This window comes from Jaculus jaculus, chromosome 10 (assembly GCF_020740685.1).
Source record: "Jaculus jaculus isolate mJacJac1 chromosome 10, mJacJac1.mat.Y.cur, whole genome shotgun sequence".
In the NCBI taxonomy this organism is placed as follows: domain Eukaryota; kingdom Metazoa; phylum Chordata; class Mammalia; order Rodentia; family Dipodidae; genus Jaculus; species Jaculus jaculus.
The window spans coordinates 115,854,226-115,876,298 of record NC_059111.1 but is presented as its reverse complement, the minus strand read 5'-3'; the positions used below and the strand labels follow the sequence as shown (position 1 = coordinate 115,876,298).

At 43.9% G+C, this 22,073-nt stretch overlaps 1 protein-coding gene across 15 annotated transcripts in view; it reads right to left on the bottom strand.

Annotated features, from left to right (window-relative positions):
• The window catches only part of Kmt2c (lysine methyltransferase 2C), a 326,532-nt gene that overhangs the window by 9,517 nt on the left and 294,942 nt on the right, over positions 1-22,073 (bottom strand). For 7 of the 15 annotated variants that reach the window (XM_045160005.1, XM_045160010.1, XM_045160011.1 and 4 more), the window contains 12 exons: positions 20,054-21,739; positions 14,468-14,680; positions 13,651-13,815; positions 12,252-12,393; positions 11,961-12,108; positions 9,818-9,996; positions 9,551-9,687; positions 7,994-8,243; positions 6,519-6,658; positions 6,031-6,138; positions 1,956-3,075; positions 311-447 (listed from right to left, as the gene is read on the bottom strand). In XM_045160005.1, coding sequence (XP_045015940.1) covers positions 311-447; positions 1,956-3,075; positions 6,031-6,138; positions 6,519-6,658; positions 7,994-8,243; positions 9,551-9,687; positions 9,818-9,996; positions 11,961-12,108; positions 12,252-12,393; positions 13,651-13,815; positions 14,468-14,680; positions 20,054-21,739 — 4,425 coding nt within the window. The remainder of the gene's footprint in view (positions 1-310; positions 448-1,955; positions 3,076-6,030; positions 6,139-6,518; positions 6,659-7,993; positions 8,244-9,550; positions 9,688-9,817; positions 9,997-11,960; positions 12,109-12,251; positions 12,394-13,650; positions 13,816-14,467; positions 14,681-20,053; positions 21,740-22,073) is intronic. The other 8 variants (XM_045160015.1, XM_045160016.1, XM_045160017.1 and 5 more) reach the window with 6 other exon arrangements.

Genomic DNA, 22,073 nt, shown 5'->3' with positions numbered 1-22,073 from the left:
CGTCAGAAGGCCAAGGGCAAAGAGGAGTCTCCTTGTCCACCTAGAACAGAGAGGGTGGGACTGGCTGGCATTCTTCACCCGCCCACCCTTGGCCTCCAGGAGAGCCTGGTTATTACTAAGGGCTTCTCTGGTGAACAGTAGTCCATAGTACAGCCTCCAGATTAACTACCAATGCCTGTCTTCCCTTATGAGGAAGGATCACTTCACAGGCAAAGGTATATTCTGGAAAGCAAGAATGTTACAAGGTAGTAAAGCACACATGATGATTTGGAAAGCAACCCCTGTTTTGTATCTTGACCAAGACACTCACTGACTCAGCTATCCGGGCCACGGCAGAGACGGTGAGGCCAAACAGATCTTCTCCTTTCAGATATGCGGGGAAAAGCTGAAGCATTTCTGACTTCTTCCTCACACAGGCCACAGGCTCCAGAATTTTATCCCAGACACCTACACAGGGACAAGAAAATCATTTTTAAAATAAATCCGATCTTAGATAAGCAAAGAGAATACCAAGACTGTAAAAATTAAGACGGAGTCAAGAATCATCACTACTTTCTAAACATTATTTATTAAACAGCAGCAGCTTATTTCAGGCTTTATAAAATTTGAGGAAAAATAATGCTACATTTAGTACATCAAACAGTGAAAGTAAAAAAGTCAGTGAATTCACTTTGACATTGATCAAATAACACACCTGGCTTAAACGTGACTCACCCAGTTGGTAATAAGCCATAGCAATTTTCCTTTTTCCTAATACATTCACAGCACTTCATGTATTTTTTTGAAAAAAACTATTAAAGTATTTTAAAAACAGCTACCAAGTACTTTATGCATCAGTAAAAGTAAAATCCAGACCTGCCCTGGGGTAAAAACGGAGTGTCTGGTCCCCAGTGGTGATGCCCCACACTCCTGAGAAGACACACCCAAGCTTGATGTATAGTCCTGCCCTCCGGAAGCTGGCACTGAAGAGGATCTCCTCAGGAAGTGACGGACACTGCTTACTGCAGTTGCTCTTGGGGTTTGCCAACCCTTACCCTCCAGCCATGTTAACTGTAAGTGTGCTTAGGGGGTAAGGAAGGGCCAGAAGTGTGCTTGGGGGCTAGATGGTGAACAACACTGGGGAGAACCAGGACACATCAATACATCAAAATCAGGTGACAATCTACCACCACCTCCACCTCATCCACCCAGGCCCAGCGTCACTACAGAGGAAGCAGTGACACGAATACTGCTCTCACGGTTAGCCTAAAAACTAGTTCCAGGAAATTGCGTCAGACACTGTGGTCACTCAAACCTCATCAAAACAGAGATCCAGAGGCTACAGTGAACTCAATACTGAATCAGATCTCTATAATGCCTGCTAAGGGTCAGGGAACATAGTGGAAGAGGGGACAGAAAACTGTAAGAGCCTCAGGGTGGATGAGAATAGTCGGAGGCACCATGCAGTCCATCTGCTGTCACCTCCATCCCAGAGACAAACCGACACTGCTTGGTCCTCACAATGAATAACCTTACTAAAGAAGACCCTCAGCAGATTTGGGGCCGGGGAGAGGAGATACGAATGTACAACATTTTTTAATAAAAAAACAATGTGGGGGCTGGAGGGATGTCTTAAAGGTTAAGGCCATTAAGGCCAAAGGATCCAGGTTCTATTCCCTAGGACCCACGTTAGCCAGGTGCACAAGGAGGCACATGCGTCTGGAGTTCATTTGCAGTGGCTGGAGGCCCTAGCGTGCTCATTCTCTCTCTCTGTCTGTCTCTTTCTCTCCCTCTTTCTCTGTCAAATAACTAATAAATGTGTTGAGGAAACCATCTAAAACAGAGCAAAGTATGGTAACACAGAGTAGCTCTGTACAAGCCCTATCTCGATCTGTGAGTGAACATGAGAAACTCTGACACCCTAATGTGAAAGAGTCACTCGCCTGATATCAGAGCATCTAACGAGCACATCTTACCTTTGGGCGACGAGTCACTCAGGACCAGGTCATCGTGGCCTTGCTCCACAATCCTGATGATGAACGCTGGCCGGCCGTCTTTCTCCTCAATGGAGCACAGGTAGCGGCAGCGCCTGTTGGCATAGCGTGTACTCCAGTAGAGGCGGCTGGCTTCGTAGCCCACAGGGAAGAGTGCCTTCGGCGAGTGGAACGCCTGCATCTGCTGTGGGAGCAGCTGGCCGATGGTGTGGAAGATGAGGCTCCCCACACGGAAGGTGTGCTCCCGCTCTCCTCGCTGCACGATGCTAGCAATCTGCCGCACCTCATCACGCTGCACGTAGACCCTCCTGAAGACCGCGAAGTAGCTCAGCTCTTGTTCGTGGGCTCCCTTTGGTTTGTGCATGGGGCAGAGCATAGTCTTGTCCTTAAAAAACATGCATTGTGCTTTAATGGCGCAAGTAAAGTGGTAAATGTTGGTGCATCGAAACCTGTGACAGCCACTAGTGGCACCTGTCTTATGACAGAAGACACACTTCATCTGTAGGCCTCTCCTCAATGCTAGCTCTACATTTATTAAGGCACCGGCCTGAGTCTCATAGACCTCGGTGGACCACAGAGCACAATTCAAGTGAACCCACAGATCCAAGTCCAGGTTGAGTAGCCTTGCTGGTCCATCTGTCAGCCCATCACCTTCTTCGTGACAAAAGCAACACTTCCGATAGTCTTTGGGCACAGGGTCGGGTTTAAGAGAAGTGCCCAATTTCCTTAGAAATTCATCTATTTCATCCTCACAAGGTGGTGTGAATGTGCCCTTGGGGATGACAATATGAATGCTCCATTTCTTCCACTTCATTCCTCTCCACTTTTTACTTAGTGGCCTGCAGTCTTCAAGGCCACCATGGACTGTCCTCAGCCGCGGCTTTAGCTTGACCGTCACCTTGAGCTCATCAGGCTTGGCCTCCACTCTAGCTGCTTCAAAGGCGGGAGGGAAGGCGATGGGAGGTGACGGAGGAGGCGAAGCTTTGTCTTGGAACTGTGGGAGGCAGTGCACATCCAGTGTGGAGATGTTGTTGCTGTACTGGTGAAACGCTCTGGATGATGTCTCCCTCACAGGGGACTGCGGCACTGAAGGAAGGGATTCCTGGACAGCAAAAGAAAACTTGAGGAAAAGGAGTGACTGCACACCCTTAACATAGTCCTTATGACCATATTTTAATGGGGTGTGTAAGAAGGCAGGAAAGGGTGGCCTTCAATATCTAGGAGGTTTAGATCCCAGCACAGAAACTCAGGAAAATAATGTGGGGGTTGAATGGGTGGGATCCTTCATGCCTCTCCTAGAAAGCCACAACCTGGAGAATATTCTGCTCTTGAATTTCGTGACAACCCTCGCCCTAACTGTAGTAAAGCCAGAAAAGCCAGTGCTATCAGAGGGTCTAGCTAATTTAACTAGTGCAACAGAATAGTGTTCTTAAGAACATGGCAGAATCATCTGCTAAGGGCTGAGCTAGCTCCATTCTCTGGAATTCCTGTTGGGCTCTGTCAATAGCATGAATGTACAAAGGAAAGGAGGCCGGGCGTGGTGGCACACGCCTTTAATCTCAGCACTCGGGAGCAGAGGTAGGATTGCTGTGAGTTCGAGGCCACCCTGAGACACATACCAAATTCCAGACCCTACTCAAAAAACAAAACAAAGAAAAAGAAGGGAAAGGAGACCCTTTCCCTTCAACAGGTTAGCCACACTAACTTCTCCCAGCCCTTCATCTATAACCCAGATGCTCACAGAATGGCCTGCCAAGTGTTTCTCAGGTAAGGACAGCTTCTCACAGACTGACCAACAGCAAGGCTACATGCTCCCATCTGACTGCATGCCCATCCTAAGAGGTTCCCCATTTCAAATCCAGAGCGGGCTGTCCACCTACACCCAGCTTTAAGAAACTACAGGGCAAAAATTCACTCCTCCTCATGGCTAGGCTGAAACACTTTAATTTACAGTTTAAATTTGTTAGCTTGCATTGTACTATACTGGAGCCTGTGAAAAAGTAAATTTCCCAAATGTTCTGACACTGAAGCAATTATCTGCAGAGAGGTATGATGGCAGTGTTGTTTTATAGGGAAAAAAATTCTGAGCTGGGCGTGGTGGTACACGCCTTTAATCCCAGCACTCAGGAGCCAGAGGTAGGAGGATCACCGATAGTTTGAGGCCACCCTGAGACTACATAGTGAATTCCTGGTCAGCCTGGGATAGAGTGAAACCCTACCTTGAAAAATAAATTTAAAAAATTTTTTAAAAATGATCATTTGCAAGCTGAGCATAGTGGTGCACACCTTTAATCCCAGCACTCAGGAGGTTGAGGTAGGAGAATCACCATGAGTTCGAGGCCACCCTGAGACTACATAGTGAATTCCAGGTCAGGTCAGCCTGGACTAGAGTGAAACTCTATCTCAAAAAAGATACATTTAGTCAAGAAGTAGCTTGCTGGGCTGAGAGATGCCTTAGTGGTTAAGGTGCATGTTTGTGAAGCCTAAGGATCTAGGTTTGATTCTCCAGTCCCACACAGGCCAGATGCACATGGTGGTGCATGCATCTGGAGTTCATTTGCCGTGGCTAGAGGCCCTGGCATGCCCCTTCTCACTCACTCTCTGTCTCTCTCCCTCTTTCTGTCTCTAGTAAATAAATAAATAAAAATAAATCTAGCCAGGCATGGTGGCGTATGCCTTTAATCCCAACACTCAGGAGGCAGGGGTCAGAGGACCGCTGTGAGTTCGAGACCACCCTGACACTACATAGTGAATTCCAGGTCAGCCTGGGCTGCAGTAAGACCCTATCTCAAAACAAACAAACAAACAAACAAACAAACAAACAAACAAACAAACAGACAAACAAACAAACAAAAAACCCCAGCTATCAGCAAAATGCCCTCTCACATTGTAGGACTAGATTTCCTTTATTTCTGAGCAGGCTTTCCTATATAGAAAAGATCAAAAAAAGCAAATTCCTAAGCACTTATCAACTGAAGATACTTACAATTAGTATAATGTAAGATTTTGGTGCCAGTGTTCTATTTAATTTCGCAGTTTTTATATGTAACTTAGGGGCTGGGGAGATGGCTCAGTGATTAAAGGCAGTTGCTTGCAAAGCCTTCTGGCCTGGGTTGGCCCAGATTTGATTCCCCAGTATCCATGTAAAGCCAGATGCACAAAGTGGCACATGAGTGAGGAGTTCTTTTGCAGAGCCCATCCATTGACATTCTCTCTCTGCTTGAAAAGTATTTTAAAGAACAATTCAAGCTGGGTGCAGTGGAGCATATTTGTAACCTCAGTAATCTGGGGTCTGAGGCAGGAGGGTCACCATGAGTTGGAAGTAAACCTGAGCAATGCAGCAAGACTGTCTCCAAAAGCTAAGACAGGTGGCTGGAGAGACAGCTCAGTGGTTAAATATGATTGCCTGCAAAGCCCGAAAGCCTGACAGCCTGAGTTAGATTCCCTGGTACCCATGTAAAACTAGTCTTGAAGCAAGAGAATTACAACTTCAAGACAATGAGATCCTATTTCAAAATCAAAAGGAAAAAAAAATTTTAATTACATAAGAAAATAAAAAGTGAGGGCTAGAGAGACAGACGGGTTCGTGGTTAAAGGTGCTGTCTTGCTGAGCCTGAATGCCAGGGTCTGATACCCAGGTACCCGTGTAAACCCACATGCCACAGTGGTGCATGCAGCTGGAGGTGCTTTGCAGTGCCAAGAGGCCCTGGCAGGCCTATTCATATTTTCTCTCTCAAATAAAAATTTTAAAACTAAATTTTAAAAAAGTGAAAGAAAGGATTAATGGTAGAGCACTTACTTAGCATGTATGAGGCCCTAACTTCAAGCCCCAGTACAAATAAAAAATAAATATTAAATAAAATGTAGTTTGTACCTGTCTATTTTTGTCAAATAGATTAGTTTGGAAGTACATGGACCAAGGCTAGTGATGGCAATGTCTCCGTGATTAGCATGTGCTTAGGTTTGAACACCCAGGAGCTCTGTGAGAAAGGATGCCGCACACTTAGCTCAGGGCTCACTTGTTACACACTGTTTAGTGAGACTACCCTAACTTTACCTTGTTTTCTGGGTTTTTTGCTTGTGCAGTTGATGAATAAAGAATAAAGCAGTTATTACTACAAAAGACAATGTCCTTTTCCGTTCTCTTGGCATTCTCTCGGGAATCCTGGAAAGAGAAATACAAGGGTAACTCAAAGAGCCATAACTTAATGAAGCTAGAATCCACACTGCTGATTCTCACATGATAATCAAAAGTAAGATGTCCTCTATCTAAAAATAAAGTGATGATGTCCCAATATTTAGCATGTGATCATTTCCCACAAAGAAAATGATGGATAAACTGTCAATTTTCTTGCTTGAATAACTGAGCAATCTGCTGTAGCTGTTCTGTTTGAAGCCAAATACAACTTGCTCATGCCTGTATAATGTGCCCGTGTGCACCATGACGGGTCCTGTCCTGCTGTGGGAGCAGTGATAGCCAAGGACATGTCTTCTGGAAGTAGACTTTTTTTTTTTTTTTTTAAAATAAAAAGAAGGGTGAGGTACCTTGCTGACAAAGCTCAGATCTTTGAAAGACTTCCGCACACCACTTCCAAGAATAACCACCTTGCAGTGACAGCACCACTGTGGTCTGAGTGCTGAGCTTTCTGCAATGCCGTGACTGGAATCCTTGGATCCAGGCAGACCTATAGGCAAGCAACTTTTGTCAGTAATTAAAACTGAGGATGCAGCAGTACAGAATCAAAGTATGCCGTTATCAACCAACACAGCTTGTTCATTTACTTCAGACCATACTTCACATGCATCATGTGACATGGGGGTAGAAATAAAGAAAAATGCCCATCCCCCAGGAGCCAAGGAAAGATTGCTAGTATTAAAGATCTGAAAAAGCAAGTCACTAACATACATGGACGTTCAAAGTGCACCAAGTGAGAAGAGATTCCCACCACTTGAAATGGTGAGGCAACTAAAATGTCCTACAGAGATAAAGAGTGATTTATAGCATCAAAAAGAAAAAAGGAAGGACCCAAGGACAACGTAAATTATAAACCAGGACTCAGGAAGCTGAAGGGCTGAAGGCCTAGCAGAGCATCACCTGGGTGAGGGGAGGGTGGGGCAGGGTGGGGGTAAAGGCAGAGAAACAACATGTGAGCAAGAAGCCAGCTAGAGGCTAAGAGTCCAAACTCCAACAGAGACCACTTTCACAAAGAGCTCACATGAGAACTGAGAAGCAACTAGGTTCTAGCAGAAGGTAAGAACAGAAGATTCCCAGGAGACCAGGAAGGGAGGAGGTGGCAGGAAGCAGGGCTGACCCTAGACCATGCACATGAGAAGCCAGTACGCCAGGAAAGCAGACATGGTAACCCTAAGGAGACCATGCTAGTTCTCAGAGTGGGGGCCTAGGCATCCTTGTGGGAAGAAAGGTGTCCTGAAGATGGGGTGCAGAGGCAAACAGGAGTCAGTAACAAGGGCGGAGAAGAACAGGAGAACAACACATGCCAGACGGACAGCTTCATTAGCAGCCTGAGGAGGCAAGCAGACCGTACCACACAAGAACATAAGGTGGGTAAAGGCAGCAACCCTGAGTCTTCCAGCAACTAGCACATCAGGAAGCTATTGGCAATCCATAGTCACATACCAAAGCACAGGAAGTCACGTCACACCACAGAAAATGAACACCCAGAAAGTTAATATATCAAAGACTACACACCTATTATTTGTGTTAAAATTTAACGGAATTTAAACAAAAGAGTAAGTTTAACTTTTGAAGCGCAAATGGATTTAGAGGTGGGAGACGGTGCAGTGGTTAAAGGTGCCTGTGAGGCCTGATGGCCTGGGTTTGACTCCCTAGGACTCATGTAAAGACATATGTACAAAGTGACACATAAATGCATCTAGAGTTCACCCAGTATGCCCATTCTCATTCTTTCTCTCTCTCCCTTCTCACAAATAAACAAAAATACAAAGCATCAACAACCACCGAGTAGGATCAGGGGTTACCAACAAGCTCACTCGCTCACCGCTGCTTGCTGGGGGAAAGGGTACACTGGGCTGCTTCAGCCGGTAAGCACTGGCTAATCTGGGAGGATGTGCAGGTGCTGGTGGAGGCCCACGAAGAAGCAAATGCTGTCGACACTCCAAACTTGGGGTTAGTCTGTGGCTACTGACCAAGCCCACGGGCGGAGCATCAGGAGCACTGCTAACCTCATAGCTGGTAGGGATTCGGACGTGAAGAAGGTCGGAAAAAGCAGCCACAACACTGTTAATGTTCTACAACAGAACACAAGCACTGTTATTCCTGGGGAGAAAACAGACTTAGGATAACGCTATCTTCACGATGCAGACTGTGCAAAAGAATCTGGTAACTTTTATTTAAAGTTGGAAGAATTTCAGGAACAAATGTTTTCAATATAAAAATAAAGCCTTGGCTAACCCCACAATGCACAACCCATATTTCCCAACTAGGAGGGTCCCTGCAGAGGGGAGAGGACAGGGAGGAGGCTAACAATGGTGCTAACTTGACTGTATTCACTGAGTACAAAACTAATAAAAAATTAAAAAAAATAATAAAGCCTTAGCGAGGCATAGTGGCACACGCCTTTGATCCTGACTCAGGAGGCAGGGGTAGGAGGATCACTGTGAGTACAAGGCCACCCTGAAACTACATAGTGAATTCCAGGTCAGTCTGGGCTAGAATGAGACCCTACCTCAAAAAAAAAATAAGTTAATAAATAAATAAAAATAAATAAAGCCTTCATAAACAGCAATAAACATTTGGGAACACAATAAATTATCGTAGCTACCTGAGTATCTGATGGAAGTAGTAGACACACCCTCAAGGGGTGAGCTGGCCCTTATTAGCTCATGGACAGGACTTCTATCTAGCTCTAGCCACTGTCTGACATGGCCCACAACAAAGCACAAATGCTATGCTGTCTATGTGCTGTGGGTAAAAAATCATGCCGTCCACTACACATCATCTGTTTTCCACTAAAACGCCCTTACAGAATGCAGACTGCCGAGAAACTGCTCAGGAATCTTCAGTGTTATAAACATCTGCTACCTGAAGAACATTTCTCTTTCTTCTATAGAACTTCTCTTGGCTGGGCATGGTGGCACACACCTTTAATCCCAGCACTCAGGAGGCAAAGGTAGGAGGAGTGCCATGAGTTTGAGGCCACCCTGAGACTGCATAGTGAATTCCGGGTCAGCCTGGGAATGAAACCCTACCACGAAAATCAAAACAACAAAAACAAAAAGAGAGAGAGAGAGAAACTCCTCTTGCTAATGCCATTCTTTATCAGGGTTGACATTCCAAAGCACTGACAGTTAAAAAGGGTTCTCTCTAGAGACTTCTCTAACATGTCTTTAACACTCAGACTCTTAGTGCCTATTTTTTAGCCTTGGCTTGGGCAGAGATCAAACTCATGCTTAGCCTACATGTCTGAAGTGATACTACACCTTAGCCTTATCTTTAATCCCAGTTGTGCAGTCTGTATTTTGTGTGAGCCACGGACAGACAGAGCTTTAGCAATGGGACATATGTCACAGCATTAAGAAGTCATTTTATCTTTTACCTCAGCAGCTGTAGGATGCAAGGTGATTGCTACAGATATAAGACCCGATTTGGGACCATTTGGGGATGAACCAAAAGGTGAAGTAAAAAATAAAGTGCCTGGTTCAGTTTTGATATCATTCCTTCTTGATTCTGAACCTTTAAAGTAAAAAAAAAAAAAAAAAAAAAAAGGAAAGAAAAGAAAAACATAGTATTAGTTGCTTTTCAAAGTCAATATATTTACACTAGTAAATCAGTAGGCTAAAGAAGTTAAGCTAAGAGTTTTTACTTTTCCCAATGGTGCTAGGAAGAATTGGAATGATGGGGGATGGCACCGGCTCTGGAGGTTCCTCTTTGACCAATGACAGATCCGGGTACCTGCTCACTTCTACCCCCACCACACTCTCAGGAGAAGATGAAGGAACAAAACTGTCTGGAGTATCTCGATCACCATATTGATCTTGGATCCTGGAAGAGAAGCACATGCCTATTACCATGTGAAAATGTTCCATGGCAACTTTATGCACCAGCCCCAAAAGAACTACGGCAAGAAGCCAGGCATGTTGGCCTTTAATCCCAGCATTTGAGAGGCAGAGGCAGGAGGATGCCATGAGTCTACACCTGTTTGGGACTACAGAGTGAGTTCCAGGCCAGCGTGGGCTAGAGTGAACCCCTATCTCAAAACAACAAAACAAAACGAAAGAACTACAGTAAGAATCCCCCGGGCAATGGCACTATTCTAAGAGAAAATGAACCAGTTACTATTTTGATGGAAAAAATAGAGTAAACAAGCTTGAGTATTAAATGATGTAAATGATTATAATTCGTTCTGACTGAAACTGCAGCATTAAACTGAAGGACTTGCTGGAGGGAGGTGTTCAGACGACAGCTAGAGGGACACAATTATTGAGGTACACACCAAGTGACACCTGCATGTGGCTATAGAAACAGCCATCCTGTTGTTGCTGCTGATGGTTGTGAGACGGGAGGAGCAGTTTTTCTTAACTGAAGAAGAAGAGCGCGGGCTCTCTTGTCTCAGTAAAGACACTTACCAGGGTGAAGATGGAGCCTCATGCCATGAGTTTATCATTCCCATGACTCTGCTATCACTCACTCTTCCCACTCAAGCTTAAAAAGACCTATGAACGGTGGCCAGGCAGAGTACAGGAGTTAACAGATACATCATTGAAATCACACAACCAGCAAGCTTCCTCTCACAGGAGAAAGGAGAGAGAGATTCCAAACATGGAGAAGTCCAGGGTTTTCCCATTCATAAAATGAGGGACTTAGATAAAATGGCTGTTTCCTCAGTTAGGGGTCGGTTAAATTTTCCAACAGAGAGATAAAAATATTTTAAGAAGTATGTATAATTTTTAAAAAGTGTGTAAGGGTTCTAACTAGGGTTCTAGTAGTGACTACTTACTAAAGGAAGCTAATTTGTCCCAATAAGACTTGTGGGGCCAAAAACTTTATACACATTGGTTATAAGCGCTCTATGGGATGGTATAGAGCCGTCTTCCCCATAATACCACTATCAGGTATGTGACTACTGACATTTTTAAGACATCTATGAATATTAACAAACCTAATAAGTCACACAATAGATTAGGAAGAACACTGATCTTTGAAATACTTTACATAAAATTCCCCATTGCCTTGAGGTTAATTTCATCATTGCTGTTTGTATTACTTCTGTCATAAGATTTTTAAAAAAGAATACTAATTGTATTTAACAGTATATTCAGTATTTAACTTTATATTCAAAAATATTACCACATTTATATCTAAAATACTTTCATACACTATTCTTGCCACATTATGTTAAGTATATTTATTTATTTATTTATTTTTGAGGCAAGGTCTCACTCTTGCCCAGGCTGACCTGAAACTCACTCTGCAGTCCCAGACTGGCCTCAAACTTACAGCAATCTTCTTACTTCTGATGCCTGAGTGCTGGAATCAAAGGTGCATGCCACCATGCCCTGCTTAAAATACATTTTAGAATAATTTTTATTTGTTTATTTGGGGGAAAGAAGGTATTGAGGGAGGAAATAAGTGTGTCAGGGCCTCCAGCCACTGCAAACAGATCAACGGATACATGCGCCACCTTGTGCATCTGGCTAACACGGATCCTGGAGAAGCGGACCTCGGTTCTTTGGCTTTGCAGGCAAATGCCTCAACCACCAAGTTATCCCTCCACCCCTTAAATACTTTTTTTTTTTTTTTTTTTTTTTTTTTTTGTATTTTCAAGGTAGGGTCTTGTTCTAGCTCAGGCTGACCTGGAATTCACTATGTAGTCTCACGGTGGCCTCGAACTCACAGCTATCCTCCTATCTCTGCCTCCCAAGTACTGGGATTAAAGGGGTGTGCCACCATGCCCAGCTTAAAAACATTTTAAAGAAGAAATTCTAAGAGAAAAGAGAGACCTCTACCTTAATTCCTCCTGGTTATTGTGAGGTGGTGTTGGAAGTGAGGCTGGAACATCCACTGTCTTTGGGCCTTGAGCGATGGCTCTGGCCAGCAAGTCATCCTGTGTCCTGAATGGCAGCGGACAGGGCTTCGGTCCTAGAGCTCTGGTAACTGCAAAAGCAAACCCACGGAGGCACAGTTTGTCAGTCAAAGATGATAAGTGGGTAGAATGCCACGCTTCTGGTGACATTTCACCATACAGTTGGCAAAGGCACATTCCTCAGAGGTGTAGGATTTGGAGGCTATCATCATACCTTCATGGCTCACCAACACGCCAGCTTTCCCAGCAAGTTCTTCAGTTGTGGCGAAACCATTTGCCATCTTCTGGCAAGCCATGGGAGGTGGTGTAGGAGGAAGAGAGGCAGGGGGTGTTGGAGGATTACTTAAATTATTCTGCTGCAGAAGACCAAAAAATTTTAAATTATATGCTACTGAGCAAATATGCAATGAGCTTGCTAAAACCTAATTCTGCAAGCATTTAGCTCACGGAATCAAAGCTACAGAGACAACCAAGATGCACTCGCGTTTCCAAACGCACAAGAAGAGCACATGTGGCAGAGCCAGAAGGCTCAGCAGCGCCACTGCTGGACCCATGCAGCCACGTGGCCCAGCTTCAGCACGCGGCTTTGACAGGAAGAAGCCAACTTCTACTCTCTGCAAATTCATGGTCACAACTGAAGGTGGCTTTAGGATCAGATTATTAAGCTATAAAAGTTCTCAAAACTTTGTTTACTTAATTTTCATTACGTATACCCTAAATTCTATGTAAATTCAAAACTTGTAGTCTTTATTATTGCAATTCACATCTTAGCTATCAGAAACTGGATTGTCCAAGAGCTTTTAAAAAAAAAAAAAAAAAACAAGTAATATGATAAACACTACAGGGACCAAAGATGTTAACAAATGTGTTCTTTTCACGTTATCTCTCTCAGTCATACATCCGTCATCAGTTAGTCTCTCAAGGAATGCTGGAGTATATCTAAGCAAACCACACACAGAAATGAAGTGCATGGTGAAATGACCAATCTTGCAGAGATAGAGGATCTCATGAAGATGATGAAGGGATGGTAAGATGAGCTCTAACTGAGGAACAGGCCACACCAACACAAAGGGAGTATGGAGAGAATTATTTTAATAGTGGGGTTAGAAGAAAAGCCATTAGGAAAAGCAGTAAAACTCTCAGATCTTTTCAAATTCTATCTGTTTATGTGAATTGGATGTGAACTTGTCTTATGATGCTATCATAACACTTTAACCTAAAAATTAGTGCATAATTTCAATTAGCACCTAAATTTTTAGATAAAATGCATTTAAATTTTTTGAGTTTATTCTTTTCAAGGTAAAAAAAAGCCCAACCACCCTTTTGGATTCCAATTATTTACTGATACTTTGAATTCATTTTAAGAGTTAACAAAGGTTATAAGGAAAATCTTATTTCCTCTTCTGTGGAAAGACATATATTGGGTATTTTTCTCCAACATGTATGCTAGAAACACTTAACCAGGTAAAAATTTTAACTTTTTAGCTGAACCTAACTTTCAGTAGAACTTGGAAGATTACATGTAAACCAGATGCAAAAACTAAGCCACACTCCCCAATTATGGGAAGGTCTCCAAACACGAAGCAAGGTAGCACCCTGGCAAAGAAACATACCTTGTAGATCAACTGAGAATAGTAGTCTGAAACCCCTTCAAGGGTGGCACTGCCAAAAGTTCCTAGAAGTCGATTCCCACTATTAAATTGGCCACTGCCATAAGGAAGAAAGTGCGCAAAGTTCACTCCAATGATCGGTTCCATTAGAGGGAGCAGAGAGAGCTGCTATTAAAAAACACATTTAAAAGTAATGTACATGATGAACAACCACGGAAGTGCTCCTCAGCTTCCTAAGACCTGAAGTCAAATAAGGCTTGAGAAAAATAAGGCTTAAAAACCTCAAGATTCAACATGCTGGAAACTACAGAATCTCTGAGTTCTGAAAATCACTTTTGTTCCCATCTGTCCTGAAAGGAATGCCATCAGGTGTCTCATTGGAAAGACAGGCTCCTTATGTTTGCACAGTAAGAATCAGGGTATGAGCTGAGGCTAGGCACCATCAATGGAAACTGGGGGTGATCTATGTTTGTTAACAACCATAAAGGAATAAGAGTGAGTTTAAATGAGGAGAGTCCGTGCGGCATGTCTTTGGATCCAGAGTCACAAGAGGCTGCTCCTTTTGAACAGATGTAAATCTTGACCATCACCTACCAATCAACCATCTACCAGAACATAAATTTCAGGTGCCAGAAAGACATGGTGTGGGTTTGCTGTTAAACAGGAAGTCTATCAGGTTCCTCATCCACATATCCTTTATCCCTATCACTCTCTACTTTAACTGGGAAATTACTGCAATAAAGAAAAAGTTTCAGTTTTATAGGGATGAAAAGGCACTTGCTCCCTTTCTGAAGTGTTAAGGGCTCCTCTAACAGCTCACCTGTTTCAGGCGGGTGAAGGAGTCGGAGCTGGAGAACGCTGTTTGTTTCTCTTCTTCATCCTTCTTCCTTTTCTTGGAGCGAGGTGCTGCTTTCTCCCCTGTCCTCTGTGTCCGTTTGTTTCGTTGTTTCTTGGGTTCACTTCCTCCATCTGTTTTTGGCAACTGGTTGCTGCCACATCCAAAACCACTTTGCATTTGAGCCCCCAAAGTTTGCTGATGTAATTGGAAAGGTTAAGAAATGAGTAACTATCCGCACGTTTGAGTCTTAGTTCATGCTAGACCAGTTCCATACTGTGACTCATATTTTTAGCATGATATCACATGTTAAAGAGGAAAGGCACACAGTGGCATCAAATGCTCTGTCATTTGAAAATAATGTCCTTTCCCTTTTAGACATATTCCTAAACATGAAAACTGGTCTACTGCAGTCTGAAGAAAAGAATGGGCTCCTAAGTACAAGGATGGAGCATGACTTCCACACTGCTTGGACTCAAAGTCAATGGCAGAGAATTTAAGTGACAGCAAATAAACTTTTCCTTCACCAAAAAGTGAGAGGGAACCAGGTCTTGCCAAAGTTTTCTTGTTAATCTAGAGGTTCCAATTCCAAAAAATATAGTAATGCTTTCCATGTTTTATTATTTTTAAAATTAGTGCCAACAGTTGGCTATAAATAACCATAACTGCTGAACTTACTGCAATAAATTCTGCATCTCATTCTTGAGGATTTGGAGAATTTGTTTCCAGTTATGTTCTAAAGAATTAGAACTGGATGACAAAACCCTAGATAAAGGGCAAGAGGGTTATGACTTCAGCCTGTGAACCACACAGCTCTCTGAACTGCTCAGCTTTGACCTGCTATCAAAAAAGCACTCAGTGATTAATAAATGAGTTGAATGGGGTCCAATAAAACTTTCAAATTTAATGGGAAAAATTGAATTTCATATAATTGTCATGTGTTACAAAAGCATTACTCTTCCTTACATTTTTTTTTTTTTAACTATTAAAAAAACGTGGGGCTGGGCAGGGTTCAGCTCAGCTCTGCACCCAGCTGTGCTTGTGGTTCTGGCTGTGTCTTTCTTCACTGGGCCTCAGGAATACAAGAGTCCTTCTTCCCTCACCCTGCCTTGCTAGGGGATGGAGGAGGGAGCCTAAACCTGTTTATGAGTCTGGGTGAACTTTTCTGCTTGTCTCTACTTTACAGCGTGGGATCACTTCTCATTTTGAACACATGCATGATTTTCCTCAGGCTTCTGAATCTACCATGGGCGTATTTTTCTTACACTCCAGATCTACCATGGGGGTGTTTCCACCAACTATAGGCTTGAAACCTGTACAATTTCTTTAAACTCAGGGTGACCATGACTGTACCTCTCTTCATTACTCATTCCTTCTTTGAATCTCTTGGTCTCTGCTTTGATATCTGCCCTCTCATTTTTATTTTCCTTGAGCCTCACTGTTTGTCCTCTTATGTTCTCTTAAAAACACATGGCAGATGTCATGCTGGTTTCACCTAAGTCTCCCTACACAAGCTCCTAGATTCCTACTTCCCATGTGTTTATGACTCTGTTCTAGCTTTCCTTCCTAGATCCCCATCTCCCTTAAATGCACCTCACAATTTGTGATTTCTCCCTTAACCCTCCCAATTTGTGATTCCCCTAATAAACTTAATAATTCATAATTTTTAAAAATGTGGGGCTGAGGAGATGGCTCAGTAGTTAAGATGCTTGCCTGAAAAGCCTAACATCCCAGGTTTGACTCCCCAGGACCCATGTAAAGCCAGATGCTCAAAGTGGTACATGTGCCTGAAGCTCGTTTGTAACAGCCAGAAGCCCAGGCATGCCCTTCTCTTGTCTGTCTCTCTTCTATCTCTTTCTGCTCACAAATAAATAAATAAAAATTAAAAGTTAAAAAAATGTAAAAACCATTCTGAGTTCATACAAAGAAGGGAAGAGGCAGAAGCAGGCTCATGTGGTTCATCTCTGGTCCTCCAAGGAAGCCACCAGGGGAGTAGCAGCAGCCCAGGGCTGATTAGAAATGCAGATTACAGGCTGGGAAGATGGCACAGTGGTTAAAGGCACTTGCTTGCAAAGCCTGGTAACCCAGGTCCAACACCTAGTTACCCACATAAAGCTAGATGCACAAAGTGATGCATGCATCTGGAGTTCGTCTGTAGTAGAAATAGGCCCTGGCATGCCCATACTCACTCTTTCTAAAAAAAAAAAAAAAAAAGAAAATCAAATATATTTAAAAAAAAAAAAGAGGGCTGGAGAGAAAGCTTAACAGTTAAGGCACTTGCTTGCAAAGCCTAAAAACCAGGTTCAATTCTCCAGAACCCACATAAAGCCAGATGTACAAAGGAACGCATGCATCTGGAGTTCATTTGCAGCAGCCTAAGGCTCTGACCCACCCATTCTCTGTCTCTCTTCTACCTCTCTCTGCTTATAAGTAAGTAACAAAAAATATTTAAAAAGAAAGAGAGGAAGGAAGAAAGAAATGCAGATTCTTTGGTTTAACCCTACACCAAATGAGGAGACTTAGGCTACAGCTTAGTAATCTGCTTCAACATGCCTGCTAGGTGACTGGATAAACAATCTCCAACGCTTCCCCAGTCCCAGTATATATGGGTCTGGGGCGTTGTCAAACGACACATTCTGATCTAGTAGGTCTGTGGTGGGGCACAATGTCTTAGGACTCCCTGCTTCCTCAGAGACTGCTGAAGAATTCCTCAGCTGGCTTAGAAGAGACTAAGGAGGAAGTTGATGGCTAATGAATTCCTCTGCAGACATTCTCCCTAATCCTTGCAATTATTCTAGAAAGTGTACATAGCTATATTATAAATAATAATTGTAAGGTTGGAGAGATGGCTTAGCAGGTAAGGTGCTTGCCTGCAAAGTCAAAGGACCCAGGTTCAATTCCCCAGGACCCACATAAGCCAAATACACAAGGTGGCACATGCTACTGGAATTTGTTTACAATGACTGAAGGCCCTGGAACACCCATCCTCTCTAAATGCCTCTTTCTCTTAAATAAATAAATAAATAAATAAAATTGTGGAAGAATAATAAAAATCCACCCAAAATAAAAACAGTTAACAGCCAGGCATGGTGGCACATGGCTTTAATCCCAGCACTTGGCAGGCAGAGGTAGAAGGATTGCTGTGAGTTTGAGGCCAGCCTGAGACTACATAATGAATTCCAGGTCAGCCTGAGACCCTACCTCAAAAACAAACAAACAAACAACAAAATACCACCAGCGAATGTTACTGCTTTTCAAATTTTTTTTTTTTTTTTGAGGTAGGGTTTCACTCTGGCTCAGGCTGACCTGGAACTCATTATGTAGTCTCAGGGTGGCCTTGAATTCATGGTGATCCTCCTACCTCTGCCTCCAAGTGCTGGGATTAAAGGCATGCGCCACTATGCCTGGCTCTCTTTTAAATTTTTTTAAAACCAATGTCACATGTACTTTTATTATTATTATTATTTTGGTTTTTTGAAACAGGGTCTTAACCTAGTCTAGGCTGATGTAGAACTTACTCTGTTGTCCTAGGATGGCCTTGAACTAAATAATCCTCCTACCTTTGCCTCCCAAGGGCTGGGATGAAAGGTGTGTGCCTTCATAACCAGCTTATTTATTATTTATTTGAGAATGACAGACAGACAGAGAGAGAAAAAGGCAGATAGAGAATGGGCACACCAGGGCCTCTAGCCACTGCAAATGAACTGCAGACGTGTGCACCACTTTATGCATCTGGCATAAATGGGTCCTGGGGAAATCAAGCCTCGAACCCAGGTCCTTAGGCTTCATAGGCAAGCGTTTAACCACTAAGCCATCTCTCCAGCCCCTATTTATTTATGTATTTTTTTTGTTCATTATTTATTTATTTATTTGAAAGCGACAGACATAGAGAGAAAGACAGACAGAGGGAGAGAGAGAGAATGGGCGCGCCAGGGCTTCCAGCCTCTGCAAACGAACTCCAGATGCGTGCACCCCCTTGTGCATCTGGCTAACATGGGACCTGGGGAACTGAGCCTCGAACCGGGGTCCTTAGGCTTCACAGGCAAGTGCTTAACCGCTAAACCATCTCTCCAGCCCTATTTTTTAAGTCAAGGGTGTCACTCTGCAGCCAAGGCTGGCCTAGAACTTGCAATAATCTCCTGCATTAGACTCTCAAATTCTTAGGATTACAGGCATGTACCACCACATCCACCTCACAAATAAGTACACTATTAAATCACAAGGGCCCACACCCTGCCTGCCTTTTACACTTGGCCTAAGCCTGCTCCGTGCACCATTGAAGAGTTGTTCCACATGGAGGTGCGATGCTCAAGCACAATCTGTGTCTTCACAGAACCATGTGAGCCATGGCCAACAGTCCCAGCAGTTGCTACAGAGCACGTGGCCCACACACGTTTGAGACAGGCAAAGTTGAGGAAGCTGTCTGCAGAAGATTTCAGAACTGAATGTACCAGAGAAAAAGACAGGGAAGAGAAGGGAAAGCCACTCAGGCAGAAAACTCGCATGAGGCAGTGACACGGAGGGAGAAGCACAGACCTCGGGGGAACTGCAAGTCGCTCCCAGCAGCATAGAAAGCCTTGAGACAGTGGCCAGAGACTGAAGCAGGATGGCATATTTATTGGTGACAAATATGACTAGAAAGCATAATCACTAAAATTTTCAAAAAGGAAACCCAGTACATCAATGCTCAATCTCTACCGAATGGTCAAAGACAACTGAGAGAAAGTAAAACATCCAGCAAGTGAAAAGATGAGCTTCATCGGCAATTTCAAAATCACACATTTGGACAAGAAAACCTCCGTTAAAATGAAGATAAAATCCAATCTGAAAAGCACCTGGGGATGACTCTATGGACACACTAGTGATCCTTCTTAGATGAAAGACAAGGCAAGGAGGCTAAAGCTAAGAGGCAGATCTACTCCCCAGTCCCAGAAACTCATTTGTGAAACATTTTGATGAAGTTCATTACAATGGTTTTTGTTTGTAAAGATGGATAAACAATTGAGATCTTCATACAAATGAAAAGAAAGCCAAGTCCATTGTTAACACTTAAAATGGGTAGCTACTGATAAGCTATAAAGATGAAGCAATGTCTACATGTAAGATTACTCTTGAGTAACATTAAGTCTTAACAGGACACAACAGAGTCCCAATGTGGGTGGGTGATCCCCAAGAGGACTCAAGGAGCAGAATAGGGTTACAGGAGCTATCTTCTCAATTTTAAACAGGCTAATGGAAATTATGCACTTATTTACTATAAAGGTCACAGACATTCACTTCCCTTGCTTTAACTAGGTAAGTCAGTTATGACAACCAGCTGTAAGCCACATGTTATTCATGAATTGCAATATTATGTCTTTGTTTTATAGTTTTAAAAAGGCAGACAATTACTACTATAACTTGTAGATGTAAGTGAAAACATAGGTTCCCTGGAAACAAGCAAAATAAAAATGCATCTTTAGAGTAAAAAGTCTACAGAATAGTTTTGAAATTAAGAACTTGTTGGTGCTCATCAGCTACAAGTAGGAATTTAAAACTGAGGCAGGCTGTGATCTCTAGAAGCACACTTACCAATCCTTCCGCGGGGCTCTGCTTCTCGGCTGCTTGACTATCCTTTGCACAGCTCTCTTCAGAGGAGAAGCTGCCCTCGGCCCTCTGAGTTAAAAGGGAAGAGGGCTTTTTGTTTTTCAACAAGTGCTTCAGGAGTTCATTCCCTGCATCCCCTTTGGCAGCAGGGGCCCCAGTGGAGTGGGAGGGGCTCTGTACTGACTTGACAGCCTCAGCCACAGTGTCTTCCACTGTACGACCAGTTTGCTCTTCCATGCTGGCTTCCTCTTGACCTGGGCATGGCTTAACCTCACTCTTTTCCAGCTTGATCTCATCAGTTTGGGCAGGGGTTTCCACGGGGGGCTTATCCACCTCAGAATTTACATGCGTCTGCGGATCTGGAGTGCCTTGTGTGAAATCTCGGTGGGGTGGGGTGTTTTCCGACTCTACACACAGCTGGCTGGTGGTCACACCGGGAGATGACGGGCCTCCTGGCTCGACTGCGTCTTGCTCTCCTTGTTGAGGGAGCTCACTGGGCGTGCTCACTGTGGGGGTGGAGGCGGTTTCGGAGCTGCCTGGCGTGGGAGGGGCAGTCATGTCTGAGCGGGGCGTGGACGGCGCTTTGGTGGACTCAGCATCATCATCTTTTCTCTTTTTCCTTGTTCTTTTCTTTTTGCCTTTCTCATCTGGGATTATATCAGAATACAGCTGAATAAGAGATGGGGTTGACCCTGGATAATTCTGTCCATGGATTATAGCAGGGTCTTGGCCACAGGGGAGACTGCTGTTAGCTACTGGAGGTGTTGCCGGCAAAGCTGGTATAAATGGAGGCCTCAAGGGGGACTGCTGGAAGTTGGTACCAGAAAGACTTCCCTGTTTGACAGAATGAAAATTTGGGCTTCCACCAGGAACAGATGGTGAATCCGGAACAAAGGAGGAAGGCCCTCCCTGCCTTCGTTCATTGGTCTGAATGAAAGTTTGGTTCGGGGATGAATTCGCAGACCCTTGCTGGACATTCTGCTGTTGTAAAGCTGGCCCTATTTGCTGCTGGTGTTGTGGGGACTGCTGGAGGGGTCTTGGAGGCTGCATAAAATCACAAGGTCGGTCAGAACCATAGAATGGAATCTGTGACCCAGATGTCCTGCTGCCTAGCTCCGAGGCCATCAGGCCATGCTGGTCCATTTCTGTCCTCTGCTGTAAAGCTCTCTGCCTGTCTACTTCCTGCATCAACTGGATTCGCTGTCTTTCCTGCTGTTCTCGCAAACGTTCCTTCCGCTCACGTTCTTGAAAACTTTCACTAAAGGGGTTGTTGTCATCAAATTCTACCCGAGGTGGTGCTCCACTCTGTGGACTTGCATTTGACACTGTCCCTGGGACTGGCGTACAAGTTTTTATGGGTAACTGTGCAATTGGGGGCTGACTCCTAGGGGGATTGAAGGGGAGGTGAGCAGGAGCACTGGGAGGTTGCCACCCAGGTAAACTAGGCATTCTAGCAGGGCTCGTGTGGCCAGAAACAACTGCTGTGTGCTGTTGGTGCTGAAGCTGTTGTGGCCCCATAGGGAAGGAGGGTGGAGTGGCAGCTGGAACCAGGGGTGCCTGGGGCTGGACCCCAGGCATTGGGATAGGAGGGGCCAGAGCACGCTGCTGCTGCTGTTGCTTAATCCGGTAATCCTCAATCAACTCGGCATGCTCTTTCTGCTGTTTTCGAATCTGAAACAATAGAAGTAATTATCACTCAAGTTTATACATGCTTTATGTTGGGGGCTGGACCGATGGTGGAAGTTACTAATATGTTGTTTTGGTAATGATGGCAAAAGTCACACAAAACTGGACCCTAAACCATGACTTAAGACTGCCAGTCTTTTTAACGCTGGGTTTGTAAGAGTTATCTTTGAAAAGTCCTTTGCATATGAACTACCAACAAAAATTCCAAAAACATCTTTCTGAAGTAAGTATGAAAGTTACAGACCATTTAAAGCACACATCTAGTAGAACAAAACAATAAACAAAGGGGACACAGAACATAGCACTCTATAAGTTACAT